Source organism: Hyperoodon ampullatus (genome assembly GCF_949752795.1).
Source record: "Hyperoodon ampullatus genome assembly, chromosome: 15".
Lineage (NCBI taxonomy): Eukaryota > Metazoa > Chordata > Mammalia > Artiodactyla > Ziphiidae > Hyperoodon > Hyperoodon ampullatus.
The window spans coordinates 26,245,942-26,267,983 of NC_136928.1; the positions used below are offsets into that span (position 1 = coordinate 26,245,942).

At 50.8% G+C, this 22,042-nt stretch overlaps 2 protein-coding genes across 2 annotated transcripts; both read right to left on the minus strand.

The window, feature by feature from the left end:
- Positions 1-296: 296 nt before the first annotated feature.
- On the minus strand, positions 297-11,010 carry SMYD5 (SMYD family member 5; the record flags this gene model as incomplete). Its single annotated transcript, XM_079720504.1, has 13 exons — positions 297-444; positions 547-617; positions 1,285-1,379; positions 2,232-2,288; positions 2,682-2,788; positions 3,104-3,174; positions 3,382-3,444; positions 4,270-4,374; positions 4,969-5,038; positions 5,416-5,537; positions 5,979-6,118; positions 6,892-7,000; positions 10,915-11,010. The coding sequence occupies 13 exons, from the start codon at positions 11,008-11,010 to the stop codon at positions 297-299; spliced, it is 1,254 nt and encodes a 417-aa protein (XP_079576630.1).
- Positions 11,011-13,174: 2,164 nt separating this feature from the next.
- Positions 13,175-18,644, minus strand: NOTO (notochord homeobox; the record flags this gene model as incomplete). Its single annotated transcript, XM_079720780.1, has 3 exons — positions 13,175-13,333; positions 15,355-15,569; positions 18,212-18,644. 3 exons carry the CDS (start codon positions 18,642-18,644, stop codon positions 13,175-13,177), a joined length of 807 nt encoding a protein of 268 aa, XP_079576906.1.
- Between the last annotated feature and the right edge of the window lie 3,398 nt (positions 18,645-22,042).

Here is a 22,042-nt window from a genome sequence, read left to right on the forward strand (position 1 = left end):
GTTAGGCCCTGACTTTGGTTCCAGCCACTTACACCCATACCTCAGGGGGAGGCCAGTTCTGAGAGGCTCAGTGACGGTGCAGAGCCTGAGCCGCTCAGCAGCAGTGTCCTGGGCATGAGGTCTGGCGGGGGGTGGAGGGCCTAGGGTTCAGCCTGTCTTACCCTCTGGAAGAAACAGAGCTGGCATGGGGGAAAAGCAGGCAACAGGAGTGGGAGTTCCTTCCAAGCGTCTGCTCTGGGGGAAGGCCCCCTCTTCTGGCAGGATCCGGGGTAGGACCACTTCCAGGCAGGATGACATCACACATCAGTCATCTCATCCCCCAGCTCAGCATCTTCCGGCTCTCCTTCCTCGTCCTCTTCATCATCCTCCTCCTCAGAGGTCATGTTGGGTTCATCAGCCTCTGCCAGACATTTGGGGCAGGAACAGACGAACAGATAGTTCTCCCTGCAGAGGGTTGGGGGGGATGATGGTGAGGGTACAAAGTCAGGCAGCCACCAGCACGGAGAAGCCCAGAGCCCGGCTTCCCACCACACCCCCAGCTGGCACCTGAGGATCTTGTGGCGGCTGTGGCGGCTGCGCTCCCGCTGACAGCAGTCTAAGTAGCTGATGCAGATTTCCTAACGGGCAGAAGAGAGGTGGGCTCTGACAGTCTGTGCTTTCTAACAGATGGGATTAGGGCCTCCCCAACCTCTGCCCTGTGTCCAACCATTGCCCCATCCCCAGGAGCCGGAGCTGCCCTTCAGCGAAGGAGCAGTTCACCCTGATCCACTCCCCTGTGCTCACAGCACAGGCCACTATGAGGCTTTCACAATCTGTGTCTGAGACGGGGGGCTATGGTTGGCCTCGGGCCATGGCCAAGGTCTGTGGCTGGGGCAGAGGTTATCTTGGTGTGAAGCTACTTGCCCTGAAAGAAGTTTCAGCCAGTCTCCGTGCACAGCTCTAAGAGCCAGGACCCCACACCCACACTAGTACCCCACAGTCCAAGCCACAAAGGGCCATGTCCTGCTTCCTTAGATGCTGCAGATTCCTTGATCAAAAGATAGCTGGGGACAAGAACTTAGGCACACAGCTGTCTCTGAAACACTGCTCTGAGGCTTCCTGGAGTTATTTTTTGAAGTGGGGTGGGGTTAGAGTATACTCATGGGGAAGACTCATGTCCTGGAGCATGTGGGGATTCAACCCAACAGCCTGAACTTGGGACTGTAGCCACTGCTGCTCCCAATTCCTGGAGAGAACTTGCAAGGCCCACTGCCCACCCACCCCGACAGCTACTGGCCCCCTCACCTCTCCTGGCTTAATATCCTCCAGGGCGGTGACATGCAAAAGGAAGTTGTTTTCTGGGAAGGAGGTCTCTGCATTGGGGACACAGCTGTGGTTGCCTGGGTCATGAGAGGCAGGTAATGAGGACTGCTGACTAATAAAAACAACAGCCTTAACTGTCCAGAGCACTGGGTCCCATCTTTCCTTGTTCTCTGATCCCTGCTAGGGCTAGGCAGGTCCTGGGACCGCAGTTTCCTATATCCCTGTCCAGTGTGATTCCTGAAGAGCACAGGCACTAATGCACTCCCGCATCACTCCCCTCCCCTCCTGCCATGACTGCCCCTTCTCTCCTCACTGGTCAACTTGATCCTCAGATGTGTTCCCAGTGTCTCACAAAGGGAGGGACAGGGCTGTGAAAGGGATGCCCGTGCCAGGCCACTTAACTCAGTCCTGTCTGTCTGTTACTGGATGTCTGGTAACAGCTGAGCCAGGCCCTCTGAGAGCCTAGTTTGGGAGGAGTAGTGTCCCCAGAGCCTGGGAGGAAGGTTTTGCAGTGAGGAGAGCAGAGGGCGGGAGGCTGGGATCTGGAAAAGACAACAGTCTGAGCTGGCTCTGCCCCCTCCATCAGGTGCTGATGAGCCTGCCTTCCAGCCTGAGCTCCTCCCGGGCTATCACAACACTCTCCTACCAAAGCTCACAGGGCAGTGGTGAGGCAAAACCCAGGCTTCCCTTTGCAAGAATTAGAGCTCTGTGCCCTGCCTTAGCACTGGGCCTAGCCCACTGGAAGGTTTTGTATCAAGGCACAAGAGTCCAATAAATGAATGAAAAAATAATAGAAGGAGAAGGCTGAGGGGAAATCCCCAAGGAAGCTCAGCCCTAACCCCACTCCCAGACTCAACTCTACCAGCCCAGAAGGGGCCAAGAGATGAACTGCAGCTGTGAGGCTACCCCTTCTCAATGCCGGGACTCACAGCAGCTCTGCAGCACAAAGAGGCCAGATCCTTCACAGTTAAGAAACTCACCAGTTGCTGTAAGACAGTAATATGCAGATGTTATTGCATCCACTTTATAGGTGGGAAAAGGAAACTAGGCTTATAAGGACAGGCACTGGCTCCACTGTCTTGCCACCCAATCACTACTATTTTACCTGAAATTGCTTCTCTGAGGCGCAAGCCTTGCTTTCCTATAAATGGTACCACCTTACTGTCCAGCCCTCCCCCACCCCCAGCATCAAGCCTCTGCACGGATCGTGGAGCCATTTCTCATGTATGTCCTGCAGACAGATCTGAAGCTTCCCATAGGCACAAAGGGATTACCTTCCCCAACCACGAACTCAGAGCTCCCTGGGGGAAGACTGTGTCCACTGTCTAACTGACGGATGTCTCCAAAGTTGGGTGAGGCCAAGGCTCCATCTCACCAACCTGCCTCGATGTCCTTGTACAGCTGATCAATGAAGGCATCCAGCTGCTCACGGTCCTGAGGCTTCAGCTCCAGAGCATCACAGGCATGCACCCACTGGCTTAGGGAGCTGGGGGTCCCAGGCAGCCATGGTTGGAGAGGAGGAGGCCTAGCTCACAGGGCTCCCCCACTCCAAGCAAGTTAAGTCCATTTCTTTCTCTGGGGGGAGGGTGGGAGTGGGCGGGTGTGTCCTTCCCCAACAGACCAAGTGCTCCCAAGACTCAGTCTTTCTGACCCCCACCACTGAGTTTAGTCCAGCATTCTGGCCAGAGTCACACCCTGCCCCACCCTAGTCTTAAAAAGAGATGTGGCTACCTTCCTCAATCAATCTCCCACCCCAGCCCTGAGGGACAAGTCCAACAGCTCTGGAACATTCTCTCCTAACCTGGTCCCAATTCCTTGGCCATTGGTCCCAACAAGAGCAAAGAGAGACCGGAATCCATCCGGAGTGAACCACTGTGGGGAGAAAGGGAGAAGAGCACGCAGGTTACAGCCACGAGCCTTCCTTCCTCTTGAGGAAGTTTGCTGTGAGCCAGTCCCATCCCAACTCCAGAAGACCAGGTCTGCTCTGGCTTAGCTGTCCCAGTAGGAGACGCTGACCTGGTTGCTCCTGGAGAGCTGGAGTGACTGGGAGGCCATTGGTCCCACCTTCCCCACACTCACCTGGCTGAGTGCTTCCTCATAAAGGGCCTCTGTGAAGAGTCTCCGCAGAAGCTCCAGCTGGCCCTGGTTTAGGGGAAGCAGGGAGAGACTTGCATCCCTGGGGATTTCCCATTAGCACCCAGGCAGGGCCCAGAAGACCACGTAAGGGAAGGAAAAGGGTGAGCTCTGTAGACCGAGCTTTCCCTGGGGGCAAAGGAAAGCCACACAATCCTTATCTCCAAGAGACTTGGCAGTTTGCTGGCCTGTTCCAACCCAGGGTAGCGAACCCCCAATTCCTCCCTATTTTCTAGCCCTTATACCAGCAGGGTGGAGGCAGCCTGGCTTAGAATGTCTGTCCTCACCACCACCCTCCAGGCTCCCTGCCCCAGCCTCCAGACCAGCCTGACCCTCCCCCTCCTTTCCCCAGATTCAGTGCAGGAAGGCCCACCCCAGCGCCCTTTCACACACCTACCTCCACCTTCAGGCAGCTCCTGCATGGAAGTCTGCTATTGTCAGGGAGAATGCGTAACTCTTTGATTTGAAGCAAGTGCTCAGTACATTGGCAACTAAAATCGTTTCACACCGCTCCCTGACCCTGTGGAACCCCCAGCCCTCCACTTTCCATTACACTTGATTCGCCCACTGCTATCCTATCATGGGGTCCTGCCTTCCCACATCAGGGCACCCAGCCCTTCTGTCCTCTGTCATCACCCCACTTCCGAATTTTAAGTCCACATTAGGTCATGAAGTTAAATAGCGGCAGGAATACAAGTCTCTGAACAGATTTTTGGACCCAGGCTCTAACTTCTTCCTGTGGCTGCGAAGGCAGCAAATGTGGAGCTTCCCTTAGGTAGCCATGGACATCCCCAGGCTACTGGGGGGGTGGGAGGGTCATGTGGAGAGACCAACCTTGAATTTGTCTCCCAGGAGTTTGTGGACAATTTCCTCCTCCTCATTGGCCGTTTTATTACAGAACTGGGAGAAGAGCCTGATCCAACGATCCTTATCCTTAGCCTGCAGTGAACAAATACACTTCAGGGTCAGGTTCCCACATGCTCACGCATGCATGTGCACACATGGACTCACGGACACCCTCCTCTTTACTGCCACTCCTGCCCACGTGTGAGGAGTAAGCTCTCATTCTAAAGCCCCTGCCCTGAGAAACACCATCACACATGAGCTTCTAAGTAGACCCTTCCTGCCCACCCTGCCCACACCCAACCATCTTCCCAGCTGGTGCCAAGCTAGCCAGTTCACGACACTTGGGAAAATAGGAGGATGAGGCTGAGGAGCAACAACACTAAAGGGGTCAGAGTGGCTTCTCTCGCTTTATCTAAGAGACACAATCCTGAAAAGGTGGTGCTTATATATGAATTGCTGCTGCACAGGAAGTCATCCATAGATCACAGACCACAGGCAAGATGAGCCCCCACGTCCCCTGCTAGATTTATGGTTAGCTACTCGTAAGGTTTACACAGCAAGCAGATCTCCTTTGGGAAGCCCAGAAGGAACTCTGCATCCAAGCCAGAGTGCTAAGGTGAGAAGAAAACTTCCCAGAGGTTGAATGAGGCCGGAGTCAGCTTCCCTGAGAAGATCAGGTGGGCTCACCTGTTTCACTGTGGCCACCATCCGGGCCATCAACATGATGCTTGCAGTCTCAGGGGGGTAGTGAACACTCCTGGGGAGAAAGAAAAAGGTTTGGCCTAGAACTTCCCGCCCCAGTAGCTGAATTCAGGGAAGCCCAGTCTGATTACTACAGAGAATCTTTCCTACCAATCTCATAACCAAAGAGAGAATGTCATTGGCAAGGACTTGGGCAGGATTTTATATCCCTATGGGCTTAATGGGGCTCTTTCTGGGAGTGTGTAAAATGCTGAGAATGGTGGGACTGGCGGCTCAGATTTAAGGCAGGGGGAATGGGTGATAGTTTAGCCCTAAGAAGGGAGGAAAAATCTAGGGGGTGGTAACTTAACAAAGATGGCTGCATCCACTAAGCGTGGGGAAGGCAGGCAGGGAGGGAAGGATAAAGGAAAGAGGAGAGGAAATGCTACCTACCTCCATGCCTCCTGCAGCTTATTGAGAGGATGCAGGGGGTCATCCTGGGAGGGGCCTGGGCACAGGACCTGATGGTATTGCTCAGCTGCGGCTAGCAGACATTCTGTACTGCAGTACGTCACCTGTTGGGGGAGGTGGAGGTCAGCACCCTAGGATCTGGCAGTGGGGTGAGGCACGGACACCCATGTGGTCTCACCTCCTCTAACTGCACTCCTTCCACAAATAGCCCCTAAGCAGTAGTCAGTGGTATTATGAGATGAAAAAGCATACAGTGCTCTGGGGGCATGTGAGAGGGGCACCTGACCCAGGCTTGTAAAACCGTGGGAAGGAGAGACTGCTTCTCAGGTACAGGGAAGGGCCCCTGCCAGGCTCCTAGGAAGAGGGCAAGCTCCCACCAAGCCTATTTTCTAGACAATGGGACTGGAACAGAGAGGACGAAACTGGCACAGTAACGTCTTTTTCATGTCTTTCCCTACATTCGGGCTCTCAAGGGCCATGACCAAGTCTGTCCTCACTCCTGTCTCCCCAGAGAGGACTTCAGCTTAGCCCCCAGGGATATTCACCTGGCAGTGGGGACAATTCTGGTGCAGGTCCTTGCGCACAGTGCACAGCTCAGGGTGAGGCAAAACCTGGCCTGGTTTCCCAGTCAGTCTCTGGGCGTTCTCCTCTGCCTTCTCCAGTGCCCGAAGGCAGTGGTCACAGGCTGGGGGAAAGAGCCAGACGTGACAATTAAGTGTCTTGAGGGCAGGGGCCACATTTGTCCTTTTCACAGCAATATGCCCAGGGTTAATACAGCACCTAGCTCAGAGAAGGTGTTCAATAAAAGTTTGAGAAGTGAGTGAATGAATGACTATGTTAAATGAATGTATTTCACATGCATTACAGATGATGCCTTCTTCCCTCTCCGGAGTCCCCACCCCTCCCGGAAGACTCTCTCTGCTTCTTGATGGGACTTAGTCTATGGGGCTGCCCACCCAGCCCCCAAACTGGGCTTTCCCCACATTCTGGAGCCGAGTGACCCTCCTTTCACAGATTTCTCTCTAGCCCAAGAAAAGTGTGAATAAAGCACGTGACTGGCAAAGCTAAGAGCATCCTATTTGTTTCCGACCCCTAACACAGCCTTTTTTGACCAAGGGGCATGGGGTCTCCTCTTGGTAGAGGGCTCCACTTTGGCACAGAGCCCTTCAGCACGACATCTAGTACCTTACAGTATAGGCCACACTGAGTTCCACCTGAGCGACAGTCCTCCCCCAGGGAGCACTTTGGAAGAACCTCTCTGCAGCAGGCTCACAGCCCCAAATGGCCTGAGATTAGACAGAGGCGTGGTTCTCAGGTGCAGCTCTCCAAGGGAAGACGCACTTTCCTCCCAACACCTGGAGTCCTAGAGACGGCAGCCGGTAGGGATGTACGTACTCTCTTCCATGCGCAAAGGCTGCTGGGCCCAACAGCCCTCAGGAGTAGGTGAGATGTGCTCACCTCGGTAGCGATAAAGTGCATTCCAGAGAAACTGTGCAGCCACCAGGGGCCGTTCGATGAATATGGTCTCCCCCTTCTGGATCAGCTGTGTGGCAAACAACCCCTTTCCCTAAGAGGGCAGAGAAGGAATAGGATGGCCATAAGAAGAGACAGAGGACATAGCTTCAAGGGCTCTCACCCCCACGTGCTTCCCTCTCGCCAGAGGCCTCTGCCTCAGGAGGGTTCGTGGAGCATGGTCGGCACCCTCCATAACGGTCTCCTCTGGAAATGCAGCTCTGCCCAGTTTCAGTCGCACTTCTACCAGCCTGTCCAGAGCAGAGGGCCTGGGGTGGGAAGAGAGTCACCACATCAGCCATGTCAGACTAATCAGAGGAGAATTTTTTGGATGGCCAGAGCAGGGCCAAGGTTCACAGCAGGCTGGAGCCTCCAGTACCAGGAACTGGTACAGGGCGGCCTTCTCTGAGTCACCCACGTGCCCCCTCCAGGATCCTGGTCGTGATGCTGCTCCTCAGGGTTGCACAGAAATCCTACACCACGGGAGGGAGAGGCCTATGCGGGAGAATATGCCCTTCTTCCCTGGTCAGCTGGGTACTCACAGCACCTAGCATACATAGTACCTGGTACCCAACAAGTTCTCAGGTGTTACACTGAAAGGAATGACTAATCCTAGCACCAGTCCTAATGCTAACTTGCTGTGAAACTTTTGAGCCAGTTGCTTCACTTTTTTGCATCTGTTTACCATGTGAAAAGTGGGTATTATAATAATACCTACCAGGTAGTTTCCAGGGTGTAGTGATATAGCACAGGTGAAGGAATTTCATGAACTCTAGCTCCTTACTACTCAAAGTGAAGTGATGGACTGGGCAGCATGGGTATTGCCTGGGAGATGTTAGAAATGCAGAATCTCAGGCCCCACTCCACACCTGCTGAATCAGAATCTGCATTGTTAAAATCAGCTGCAGATGCCCAGGCGATTCATATGCACATTAAATGAGAAATACTGGTCTAAAGCACTGTGGATGTGTACGGGATAAAGGATGAGAAAACAACTGTTGAACTGCCACCTCTCAAATGTGCAAAGGGACTCAGGAGACAGCTTCAGAACCTAGGCAGTTACTGGCCCAGCTGGGCATTTTCTCCCACTATACAGAGGAGTGGTGCCCCTGCCAACAGTGAACTGTTATGAAAAGAGAGAGAAAGGAAATGATTGACACAGCAGTGAAATGTCCTGTCACGTGGCCTCCTGGGTAGCTCCCAGTTTCCTTCTAGCACTGGTGCTCTGGATAGACAGGGGCACCTCCCAAAATCAGAGCAGCAGGATGTATAGACCTGGACAGGCCCTGAGCACCCCATGAGCCACACATCTCAATCCTGTGAATAACTCTGGGAGCTCTAATATGGTACAGTGGGACAGCTGGAACAAAACCACTGGCAAAGCCGTGGATGCAGCCTGGTTGTCTTTCTAGAAGCCCACCTCCAGGCCTAGTAGCCCCTGGAACCCACCCAGCAAAATGAAAACCTGGCCTTCCTCTGTGGGACAACAAGATATGGACAGGTATCCACATTACTTCTGACAATCTCAAATCTCAATATTGAATAAATATTGATCTCTTTCTCCCTCCTTCTGGAGGACCAAATGTAGGAAATACTGAGTAAAGCAAAGGGAAGAATCAGAGCTGTTCCTCTATGAAACCACATAGCCCCCAAACATATAAAGTATTTCAAGAAAAACAACTCTAATTCATATTACCAAGAAGACTGCAGAGAACGGAACCTGAAAGGGTACAAACTATGAAAAGTTATCTCCAATTTGAAACGTTTAAGTTTAAAAAAAAAAAAAAAAAGATTGTACCAAAAATTCTAAGACTATGTAGTAAATTAATTCTTTTTTTTTTTTTTTTGAGGTACGCGGGCCTCTCACAGTTGTGGCCTCTCTCGTTGGACGCGCAGGCTCAGCGGCCATGGCTCACGGGCCTAGCCGCTCCGCGGCATGTGGGATCTTCACGGACCGGGGCACGAACCCATGTCCCCTGCATCGGCAGGCGGACTCTCAACCACTGCGCCACCAGGGAAGCCCATAAATTAATTCTTTATTAAATTATTTTCTACAAAAATATCAAGTGCCAAAAGTGAATTCAAAAGGAAGAAAGCCAAGACAGACTTGCAATGCCAATACCTGCCTGATGTGCATTAGTACAGCATCCCGGTTGACATCTACCATATTTGGTCAGGTTTCTGTTCTGACTGGTCATATCCTAGGCATAGATATTGGTAAAATTTTGGAGATCACTCCTGCCAATATCCATAGAGGCAATAGAGAAAGTGGTCAAAAACTACCCCATGTGAGGCCCCTAGTCTATATCGTTTCATGAGCCAGCTCTCTCAAACCAAATAAGTAATTCTTGTGCTATTTAAACTATTCAATAACAGAAAAAATGGAAAGCTTCTCTATTAAAAAACAAAAACAAAAAACAAGCATAATTTTGATGTGGTAACCTAAGGAAGATACCATAAAGGAAAAAAAAAAAATCACAAACCAATCTCACTTGATGAATGTAGAGGCAAAAAGCCCAGGATAAGCCATCTTGTCACCAGGTCTGGGTATGTGATTCTTCTGCAGCAGCAGATCAGTTGTAGACATGGAGAGGGAAGCCAGCTCATTCTTCCAGAGCTAGGGTTTTGATAGAAGGCTAGGACAGGACAATTGGGCAAGGAGAGTGGCTGAAGTGATGAAGTAAGAGGGAAGAAGTAAAACAAGGAGGGGCCTGAGAGATAGGGGTGAAGTGAAAGTAAAGGTGAATCCCTGCAGGCTAGGAGCGACGGAACTGAGACACCATCAAACTGTGAGCCAATGAAGAGCACTGGAGGCTTTGCGGTGGAGATGGAGTTGTGGGCAGCTGAGGAGGCCAAGGATATGGGAGCTGATTTACCACGGAAATAGAGGAATGCTCCAGATGCCTCTGGAGTGAAAAGAGGACAATGGAAGGTTGGGTTCGGGAACTGAGTACGATGATGTTGAGAGCAAGAGACAGATGACTAGAAGGCTAACATCTAGGGCAAGGACCAAGGATACACACAGCCACTACGTGACAAACTGTTCAGCCTCATTAGTAAACAAATATAAATGAGAACAAAGCGATATCACTTTGCACATATCAACCAGCAAAGATAACCAAGAAAGAAAATACTCAGTGCTGGGGAGAACAAAAGGATGTGTGCACAGACACTGAGCTCCAATATCTTTGACCTCAGGGATGAAAAACAAGATACAGCATAAGGGTCCATAAATCAGCAGTTGTTGAGTGAACAGTGGTCCTCCCATGAAACAGACTATTACTCAACTCTTAAAAATTAATACGTAGCATTGTTGATATTGAAATATTTACTGCTGCATCAAAAAGCAGTTTTTAAAAATACAGTGTTAATATGCACATATTTGCACAAATATAGATTCTGAGTGTTTTACCTTCTCTTTCCTTACATGCGCTTTTTTTTCTACAATGAACTTCTAAAACACGATAATAAAACAACAAAATGTCACCCTCTTGATTTAAACCCTTCAATGTTACTACGGGCTTCGGTCCAAACTCCTGAACACTCCAAGACCCTTCGTGAAGTGTCCTGGCCTTTTCCCTCAACCCCCACCCAAATCTCACTCAGAAAGTTCCCTGAGGACCCACGCCTTTTTGTACTGCAGCTCCCCCTGCCCAGCACGTCCCGCCCGCAGCTCCCAGGACGCAGCAGTAATGTCCCCCGGCCTGGCGCTCCCCGGCCCCACTGGCGGAAAGGCCCGGTTCCACGGAGGCAGGGGACGCGCACGGAAACTCAGCGGGCTCGGGCCCACCGCATGACCGCCCCGGAACCTGCGCGCGGGGATAGGTAGTCCCCGGGCCCCGAGCCGGGAACGGGCCGCAGCGTCCGAGCGGCAGAGGAGCCTCTAGATTCCAGGCATGGGGTCCGGTGGGGCTGTCTCCAAGGCCGGGCCGGGTGGGGGGACCCCGGCACGGTCCGCCACGGCCTCACCTTTGCGCTGCTCACGAAGCGAACTTCCACGGCTACCCGGGCTCGGCCCGCCACGCCCACACAGAAGGAGAACACGTCGCACATGGAGGCCGCCATCTTGGGCGTACCTCCGCCTGCTGACCCTTGACCCCGCCTCGACCCGGGAGGCCCCGCCCCTCACTGGCCCAGACCCCAGCGTGAGTGTCCCCGAGGCTGCGAGGGTTTGCGCGCTAGCCGGTCTTAATTTGGATCTTTTTGGTTTATGTATCTGTAGGTTAAGTAGTTCGTTTACTGGGTGTAGCTGGGCCTGCCTTTGCGCAGCTTTGCCTCTGTCTCTATCTTCGTGGCCAGTACCAGAGCTTGTGTGTGCGTGTAGTTTTGATCTGTGTACCTGTATCCGAGTTCACGTTTGTGCCTGTTGTCTCTGCCACCCAGTGGTCCGTCTTGAGTAAAGCGCTCTCTGGACCCAATCATGGGGTGGGACAGCAACGGGCTGACTTACTGCTATCCTCTCAGGCCCTCAACCTGAAGGGAAGAACTAGCTTACCCCACCTATCCATCCTACAAAGTCCGGCGATTTCCTATTTCTGTAGGCAGTCTGGCAGCGGGGCAGACTGTCCTACGAAAGATCAAGCTGGACATGTGTCTTCCTCAGACTCTTCAGGGCGTAGGGACCTTGTAGCCTGGGGGTGCTGGAGGGTCTAAGGACCCGTGAAATTGTATGCAGAAGTGAGTCTGCAGATGCACATTGTCCTGACAACAGGAGAGGGACCTATTCTCTTGTTCAGGACTGACCTGAACATTTGTCCCCACAGCCAGGCCTGACCACCATGTCTCAGGTTGTTCCCTCGTCCTCCAATTGATTCTGTGCTACTTGAAAAGGGACCTGTGTCTGCATCTGCTGCGGTCTCATGGTGACATTTAGGGATTTGATAGAGCCCAGTAACTGCTGAATAGGTCACTGCTGGTGATTTAAAAAAAAAAAAAAAAGTGAGCCGATGGTTCCTGGAAGAGGCAGATGTAGCTGTGTTCCTTTAATAGAGCTGACTGGGTCCAGCATTAGGAAGGATTTCCCGGAAGACAGGAACAGGAGGGTTCTTGAAGCTGGACCCTGGCCTCCCTCCAGCTGCAGCTTGGTCCTGGAGACGATGGTCAACTGCCTTGGCGGCAGGTGGTTTTCCAAGGCCACCCCTGCTCCCTGCCTTTCCTCCCTCCCTCAGAAAACTCTGGAGAGCAGTGTGGACCATGCCCTCTCTCATCACCAGGTGGCAGGGCAGTCCTCCTTCCACCAGTCATCTCAACACCCAGAAGTCATTCTGTATTCTAAATGAATACCCTCAACGGAAGCCCGCCAGGGAATGTGGAGTGCTAGAGAAATTAGCTCTGGAAATATTGGTGGCAGGCTTCACAAGAGTAGGCTATCAGCTACGCTTCTTGGAAAGAAACTGAGTAGATTCCTGGGAAGGAATGGGAGCCATGAGAACTGGTTGTGAAGCAGGGGAATAATAATACAGCAGAGTTTATGACAAAATGCCAGTTTTGGCAAAGGCAGAGTTAAATCTCTCTGTATGAAGATGGATAGGGGGTCAAGTTAAGTAGCTAGACGGAAAAAGATGGTGTTCAGGGTAGCATGTCTGCTCCAAGGAGGCAGCTGGGCCTGAGCTCCTTCTGAGAGTGTTAACAGTTCAGACAAAATAAGAAAACTTTGGGAAATTCTGTGAGAGGAAATGGGCTAAATGGTCTGCCCTTCCTTCTTTGCTCTCAACTCCACCATCTCCAATGGGGAAGAGTCTTCTAGGCCCAGATACTGATTCAAGGAGGCCCTCTCTCGTCTACAGCCAGGCCAGGCAAAGATTAATCCCTGGAGAAGCCAGGGGTGAGGTATTACTCCCACAGGTGAAGGGGACCTATTAGGCTTGATAGTTACTGCACACTTAGTACTGAGCCTGGCACACTATAAGTGTTTTACAGACATCATCTCAGCCCTGGGAGGTCTACGTTATCAACATACCCATTATACAGGTGGGGAAAAAAACTTCAGAAGTTCAGTAACTTAGCCAAGGACATAGCTGAAGGCCAAAGTCTGTACCCATGACCATTTGCATTACTACAGCTCCCAGGGGTAGATATAGAAAATGGGGGCCCCTGCTTGACAGTTCAGATTCCCCTGATGCCCTTTGACCTGACAAGCTCTTCATTAAGAATTGGAACAGGGAGGTCCAGTTGGTGCCCCCAGGAAGAACTAGCCCAAACAGCTTGGGTTGAGCCTCTGTCCCAGTCCTCAGCTGTCCACTCCTGACTCTGCGTCTTCTCTCTGGATGGTGGTGCTGGAGCTGCTGGAGGGCTCATCCGGGGAGGCAGCCGTGGCAGATGCAGCTGGCAGTCTCAGCCTTTGCTGCTTCTGATACTTAACCCTGCGGTTTTGGAACCAGACCCTCACCTGTAATTGAGGCAGTGAGAAGAGATCAGAATGTGACCAGCAGTTCCCACTGCTTCCCCCATTCCTACAATGCCCACTCCTCTCTGGTCAAAATTTACTCTTCATTCTAAGGGAAGCACACCCTTCCCTCTAATTCCAGTCACCACTCATTCACTCAACAAATATTTATTGAGCTCCTGATATGAACTAGGCATCACCCTAGGTGACGGTGATGATAGTGAGCAGTAGAGGCAGGTCTCTGCCCTCATGGAGCTCATAGTCCAGTGGAGGGAGACTAATAACAAACATGGAAACAAATGTATAAACACAAATGGGGGTATGAACAGGGGTTTGAGCCTCCCTGAAGAACCAGCACTTAAGCTGAGGCTCAGAGGATGAGAGGCCAGCCCGATGGGGACAGAGAAAAAAGCAAACCAGGGCAGGGGAACCAAGCTTGGAGTGTCTGAGGACCAAAAAAGAGGACAGCATGGCAGACACATCTGAGAGGGGAAAGCAAAGGAAGGGAAACTGTGAAGGCCATGGGTTAGAAGTGTCAACCTCGAGCTTTTAAGTGGGATGCAACACAGTCCTATTTATATGTCAAGTAAATTGCACATCTGGCAGTTGTGTGAAGAATGGATATAAACAGATTTGGGGAGACAGCTGGGGAGACTATTGCAGGGAACCAGTGAGAGCTGGGGCTGCACGCTCCCTTCCCTGTGTGATGAGAAAAGCAGTCCCATTTGGAACTGGGGGCAATGGAGAGAAATGAAATGATTCCAGTTGTATTTTGGAGGTATAAGTGAAAAGGCTGGCTGATGGATTGGAAGTGGGAGAGAAAGAGGAATCTACGATGACTAAGTATTTTGAGCAACTGGGTAGACAGTGGTGCCATGTGTGGGAAAAGGAAGAGATATGGGGAGGAAAAAAATTAAGAATTGAGGTTCTGGGCTTCCCTGGTGGTGCAGTGGTTGGGAGTCCGCCTGCTGATGCAGGGGACACGGGTTTGTGCCCTGGTCTGGGAAGATCCCACATGCCGCGGAGCGGCTGGGCCCGTGAGCCATGGCCGCTGAGCCTGCGTGTCCGGAGCCTGTGCTCCGCAATGGGAGAGGCCACAGCATCGAGAGGCCCGCGTACCGCAAAAAAAAAAAAAAAAGAATTGAGGTTCTGACTTAAGTTTAAAATGGTTACCCACAAGACATCCAAGTGGAGGCCTCAAGAAGGCAGTCAGATGTACAAGTCAGGAAAGAGAGGTGGGCTGAAGATAAAAATTAGGGAGTCATTGGCTTACAGATAGTATTTAAAACCCATGGGGATAGAGTAAATCAGCTAGGGAGGAAAATTTGAGGTCACAAAGAGAAGAGTTGCCTACAAAGGCAACCAAGAAGAAAGGACCAAAAAGCCAGGAGAAAAACCAAGAGAGTGTGGTGTCTGGAAGCCAAGAGAAGACTGTATTTCATAAGAGAAGGAGTGGTTGACTGTACTGAGTGGTGGGGTAAGATGAGGAAAGGAAAGCATCTGTTGACTTTGGCAACATGGAGGACATTAGAGACCTTGATGAGAAGGTCCAATGAAATGGTAGGGAGAGAATTCACATGGCAATGAGTTAAGGAGTAGATGGGAGGTGAGGACAGAGAGAGAACATAGCCAGTTCTTGATAGGTTTGCCTCTGAAAAGAGCAGAGAGATGATGCAGTAGCCAGAGGGGAATATGGGGTCAAGGGAATGTTTATTATTTTTAATATTTAGTCCCTTGAATACCTACTTAATTTCACTGTCAGCTCCTTATTTAGCATGGAAACATTACGTTATAAAGTTCTAGATTAACACCATGTGTTGTTTCCATAATGTGATTTCAAATAGGACTATTTTTCTCATCATATAGGGAAGGGAGTGTGCCAGTGGTTAGGGCCTGTCTCCCCCATCGGCGTGGCACAGAGGATGAAGGCCTATAAATTCCTCCCAGCCCCCACTCAGGGCCTTTGAGAGAGTACTATCTGTCCCTAGGTGCAGCCCGGGCCCCACAGGAGTCCCTGCTCTCACCTGGTTCTCTGTAAGGTTGAGCTGGGCTGCCAGCTGGGCTCTCTTCTTCCCCACTAGGTTGTGCTGTTTTGCAAACACTTTCTCCAACTCTTCCAACTGCTCCAAGTTAAACATGGTTCGGACCCTCTTTTGAGATCTCTCAGCGTCCTGAAGGTCCTGAGCTTTGGCCCAGTCGCGGGGACCCCAGAGGCCTAGGCAATGAGCCAGCTCCAAGCCTGAAGAGCAATTAGCAGGAGGAGAGGTTAGCCAGTAACCCCCTAGCTTCTCATCTTAGAGGAGAGAGAACAAGCTCTGTCTTACCCTTGGCCAGGTAACACAGCAAGAAGGCAGGGTGGGGGGCTTCCCTGGTGGCGCAGTGGTTGAGAGTCCGCCTGCCGATGCAGGGGACCCGGTTTCGTGCCCCGGTCCGGGAAGATCCCACATGCCGCGGAGCAGCTGGGCCCGTGAGCCATGGCCGCTGAGCCATGGCTGCTGAGCCTGCACGTCCGGAGCCTGTGCTCCGCAACGGGAGAGGCCACAGCAGTGAGAGGCCCACGTACCGCAAAAAAAAAAAAAAAAAAAAAAAAAAAGGCAGGGTGGGAAGAGACTGCGCAGAAGTAAAACAAATGAGAAAGAAGGGACAGTGTTGTGAGACCGCTTCGGCCTCCATTATTCTTCAAGTGAGTGGCCCTAAGAGGAGCTGCCAAACCTCCATCTCTCCTTTCCTTTCCTCAGCTACTTCAGGAAAACCTATGGGATGAGCAGAGAAGAGACCTGCTTCTGAACAAAGAGTGAGGGTTCATCCTTTTTGTTCATTCAACTTTTTGAATGTCTACTATGTTTCAGGCATGGTTCCAGGACAAAACAGAAAATCCCTAACAGTAAAAAAAAAAAGGCAAATAAGTAAAATATTGAGTATGTCAGAAAGGGATTAGCGCTAGTAAGAAGAATAAAGCAGGGAAGGACAGGGTTAAGTGTGCGGGAGGGGGAGGGGAGATAGTTTGTATCTTTAGAAAGGTAGGCACCTCACTAAGTTGACACTTGAACAGGGCCGCTATGTATAGCTTGTGCCCTGCACACAGGTACCCAGCTGAGAGGGTAAGTGGAGTCTGAAATTCTGCCCACTCTCCACAGGCCAATTCTTCCTGCCTGACAAGGTGTTGTGCCAGCTTGAAGTTAGGGGGTAACCTTTTCTAATGCACACAAGGGTGCTTTTCAGCTCATAGAGCTGTGGGCCAGCAGAGATGGAGATTGGTCTGCCAGGGGACAGTACCTGAGTCATAACTCCAAAGGAGTGAGGAAGTGAGCCCTTGGGCTAGCTTGGAGGGAAGTGTTCCAGACAGAGGCCTGGCAAGTGCAGTGCTAAGACTGCTCAGCTCCCACTAGCCTTGGGGAGGCTCCAGGGCTGGCAAACGAAACTGCCCCAGTGAAGGGAGTGAGGCCTGGCTGCCCAAGACCCAAACCACTGGGCTCACCTGGCTTACCAACAACATAAGCATTAATAGCAAACTATGAAAAATAATCAATGGGGCCAGATTTAAAATATGGTACATCCTTACAATGGACCATTCTATGGCAAAGAAGCTCTGCATGGACTTAGAAGGAAAAATCTCTGATACAGGGTCAAGTGAAAAGAGTAAAGTGCAGAGCAGTGTGTCTAGTATGGGGGTTGGAAGAATGTGTGTGTGTGTATGTATGTATATATGTATTTATTTTCACACATATATACGTGTGTGCAGGTATAAAATACCACTGGAAGAATAAAGAAACTGGTGTCTGGCTGCCTGCGGGGTGGGGAGAACCAGGTGGCTGGGGGACAGGAGTGGTAGAGGAAACTCTTCTTCATACTATATCTCAGTTAACATTTTGAAGTTTGAACTGTGTGGATGTAATACCCATGCAAAAACTAACTTGAAAATGAGACAACCATATACAAAGTAGTAAACTGCAATTCAAACCTCAGGTGTGTGGGGATGTTAGAAAAAGGTGGCTTGGAGTGAGGGCTGTGGCTCTCATTCAGTGGCACGAATTTGGATGGGGTTGGGAGACCAGTGTTTCTCTCCCACATGGTTAGGAGAAATGCCAGCTGAAGGGAGTTGAGGAGATGCAGGATGGGGAAAACCCAGGAAGTAGGAACCAGGTAAAATTGTCTTACAAGGATCTTGGTATGGGTCAATAAGGCTTGCACTAACTTTGCTTCTGTTTTCCTTCATGGGAACCACGCGGATGCATGAACCAGATAGCCAAAGATGGCAGAAACTCGTGTAGATGGATGTTAATGCTAGAGGAGAAAGTTACCTCAATGGTTAAAGTCTCGCTGGGATTTAAGTGACTGCACTCCAGGGCCCAGAGCCCCAAGGTACCACTCTAAGAGCTATAAGCAAGCAGGCGCAGAGCCGTAACCGCGTCGGCTAACTCCCAACAGCTCCTCGCTGGAGGGTACCAGCGGCAGCATCCGCTTCTCCCGTCTAAGACCGGGCCCTGGGTTCGCGACGAGAGCCGCTTTGGGGAAGAGCCTGCGCCACCAAGCGTTATCCGAAGCGGGTGTGGGAGGGAGCAAGGGCCTCTATCAATCCCTCGTCCAGGGACGCGGGGCTGGGCCACCTGCAGCCCTGCGCTGGCCCTAGTTGTCTTCCGAGCCCCCTCTGGCCCGCCCTCACCTCCCGCTCCGCACCCGCCTCACCACACACACCTTTTCCCACCTCAGCGGCGGGCCGGGCAGCCTCCCACCCGGTCTGGATCCCTCTCTCCGCCCGGTATCAACAGCAGGCTCAAGGGTCATAGCGTTTCCACCCACTCTAACCGTGTGTGGCTCTCAAACTCGGGGACTTCTCCTCTACCCCTGTGCCCACCGTCGCGGCCGTCCGCCACCTCGTACCTGTGACGCCGAGGCCCTGGAGGCCGCAGAAGTGGGCGGCGCTCAGCCGCAGCACCGGGAGCTGGGGGCACGGCTGGTCGAGCCCCGCGCTCAGGTAAGCGGGCAGCCACGTCGCCGGGCACGCGCCGGGCAGAACCGGAGCGGGAGGCCGGGAGGGCGCGGTCCAGAGGCTCACGGCGGCGCCGGCGGAGACAGACAGAGGGGAGATGGCGGGCGCACGGCGGTCGGGTCTGGCCAGGATGGCCTCGACGGAGAAGGAGGACTCGAGGCGTCCGGTTGCACGGGGTGGGCCTGGGCCTGCCGAGCGGCGCGGCAGCGCGGGGGACGCGGGCGCGGGAGACGCGGGCGCGGGAGAGCAGCTGGAGCGCGGGCGCTGGACCCGGGCGCCCGAGATAGCGGGCGGCCGGCAGCTTCGCTGCCCCGGGCTGGGCATGGCGCGGCCCTTGCCCGGACGGGCGCAGAAAGGGGAGCCGGGGGGCCTCTGGGCTGTGTGGGCAGCGCGAGAAGCGAGTGAGGACACCTGCTTTAAATAAGGGAGCGAGCCTTGCTGTCCAGGAACGGCCGCAGCTGCCGGCGAGGGCTCTTAAATTGGACAGGGCGGAACCGGACTGGCCGGGCCTTTTCTTCCCGCAGCCCAGGCGCCGCCTCCCGGGCGCAGCCAACCCCGCGAAGTTCCAAAGTTCCGTGTGCCCCAGCGCCCTCCCTCCTTACGCGTTAAAAAAAATCCCACCCCCAACCCCAGCCCCTGCTGTCGGGTAAAGGACCCTGAGCTCGCTGTGACTTGCTGGTGATCCCAGGCGAGCCACCCTGCCAGTGTAGATGGATGTTAAGCTTTGCCTTCAAGCTTTGGCTCATCCTCTCACTGTCTGTGAAGCAGAAGCCCTGGCCACACTCACCTGTGACTGCGCAAGCCCTTAAATTAAAAAAATAATAATAATTTAAATATCTTGTTTAACCACTGTGAAATGTAATTTCCCACCTTTCCCTGACTGGAGACACTGCTGTAGTTACCAATTTCTTTTGGGTCTTTCCAGGAACTTTCTGCACCCACATTACTTAGAGCCCACTGGAAAAATCTTTCCTGTATACAAAAAAGTAGAAGGGTAAAAACATTAATGGTTCCAGATTAAGAAATACTAATTCATTGCAAATGCATGAGAGTTGATGTCCTACAAAACCTGAATTATGTAGGTGTAAGGCAGGCATTTGTATCCGTTTTACAGTTGGATAATCAATATTTACCCATGTCCTTGGGCAAGTTACAAGTTGCTGTTTGAATTTCTTCACCTGTAAAATGGATAACGATGGTAGGTACTGCATGGAGTTGCTGTGTGATTACATGAGTTAATGCATGTAAATCATTTAGCATTGGCCGGTGAGCACTATGCTGTGATTGCAGAGTTCTGAGGGATTCCTGCCTTCCAGGCGCCCATAGCATTCTGCCTCCCCAAATCAATGCCTAACATTGAAACCACTCTACCAGGTCGAGGTGCAGTTCAGTGGCATTGTCCATAGGTGTCAGCTGTTTGGAATACCAACATGCCCTGTCTGCTCTGCAAAGTAAGGGCTGGAGGAAACTTGCTGGGTTCCTGCCCTCCCCCACTTCCCACTTCAGCAACTACCGGCCCTGCCTTCTGAGCAACCCCTCAGGCAGCCTGGAATGTGAGATTGTGGGCAAAATGATGCGCAAGCGTCCAATCTGATCCCAGGTCTAGGCTTACTGTGTTCTGACCAGAGTACGCAGGGTCAGAGATGAGGATACAGGAATGAGAGCCGTAGGGATGGGGCATGGGTGGGAAGGACTCTCTCTTACGTGAGGTCAGATCCACTGGGATTTGGAAAGTTCTAGATGCTCCCCGCGCCGCCCCTCCCATAACTCCCAAATCTTACACACACCATTCCATTTCTCAACGTGTTTCTTTTTGAGGAGTTTTTCCTCCAAGAAGGAGGGACTGTGTTACCCCACCCCACCCCACCCAGGACCCACCCAGACTGCAGTGCCAAGGCACCAGAAGCAGGCCTTGTGAGCCTGGATACACACACCCCTTTTTCGGGCCCACAAAGACAGCAGCTTATGCAGTAAGGGAACAGTGGAGCAAGATGATGGAAAATGTGGATTTTGGAGTTGGACAAACCTGGCTTCAAATCCCAACTTTGTCACTGAACTTTTCTGTGACTTCAGATAAGTGGCCTATTCACTCTAAGCCTCAATTTCTTATAAAATGGGAATGGTCTCTTAAGTGAGAAAATAATACCTAATGGGATTCTTACAAGAGTTGAATGAGATTGAGTTTTTAGCTACATGCTAGCTATTATGGGGAGGAGAGAGGCTATTTACAATAACAGCATGCACCCTGGAATCAGGGGAAGTTGACAAAGAACAAGAAAAAGCTTGTAAGATGGAAGGTGTATGAACATTTTGTTAGGTATGTTTGTGCTGAGTTTTAGGTAAAAAAATATGGTCACTGTGTCTCTAGGTCTGGATTTTCCATACATAATTCACTGTATTTCAGTACATAGTTATCTATATTCTGTTGTTTCACTTATTTCTCCTCAAACTGTAAGCTCCTGAGGATATAGACATTAATATCCTCAATTTACATGTAAGTAAGTAAATAGAGCAAGAGAGGTTAACAGACTGCCTAGGTTCAAATCCCCTAGCTATTTGACCTTTAGCAAAATGTGTTTTAATTTACATTTATTTCCCTTTAGACTGTTCAAGTTGAGCATCTCTTCTTAAGCTTATCAGCCATTTGGATATCCCCTTTTGTGTGAAGCGCCTGTTCCAGTGGTTTCCTTATTTTTCCATTGGGTTACTATCTTTTTCTTATTAATTTGTAAGAATATTTATGTATAGATAGAGAAAGATATTTTGGAATCAAGTCTTTTGTTAAATATATATAGAAGCAAATATCTTCTTCCACTCTGCGGCCTGACTTTTCATTCTTTTAAAGTTTTCTTTTGGTGAACAAAATTACTAATTTTAATAAAGCTTAATCATCTGCTTTTGTGTCCTTTAAAAGAAACCTTTGCCTATCCAAAGTCATGAAGATATTCTTCTGTTATTTTTAAAATTCTTTGTTATTTTACCATTTATGTTTAGGTCTGGAATTGATTTTTGTAGAGGTGTTAGAAAAAACACTTGTCAAGGATGAGTCAAAATCTGAAGCAATAAAGGAAAATATTGATTGATTTAAATACACAAAAATTGGGCTTCCCTGGTGGCGGAGTGGTTGAGAATCTGCTTGCCGATGCAGGGGATACGGGTTTGTGCCCCGGTCTGGGAAGATCCCACATGGCGCGGAGCGGCTGGGCCCGTGAGCCATGGCCGCTGAGCCTGCGTGTCCGGAGCCTGTGCTCCGCAACGGGAGAGGCCACAACGGTGAGAGGCCAGCGTACCGCAAAAAAATAAATAAATAAATAAATAAATAAATAAATACACAAAAATTTAAAAATTAATTATAATAATGGTTTGTAACTGTACTTTGTTTTCTAAACGATTTGAGACTAACACATTTAAAGAAAAAATTATTAGTGTAAAAGCTAGTATTACTGTAATTTTGATTTGTAATTCCAAATCTTGTTTTCTACATAATTTGAGATTAATACATTTAAAATAAGTATTAGCTTATGTTTTGGGGCACACACCATATAAAGATGTAATTTTGTTACATCAACAACTGAAAGAGTAGGGATGGAGCTGTGAAGAAGCAGAGTTTTTGTATGTTATCAGAATTAACCTGGTATAAATTCAAATTAGAGTGTTATAACTTAGGATGTAAGTTAAATGTATTGCCCATGGTAACCACAAAGAAAATAGCTATAGAATAT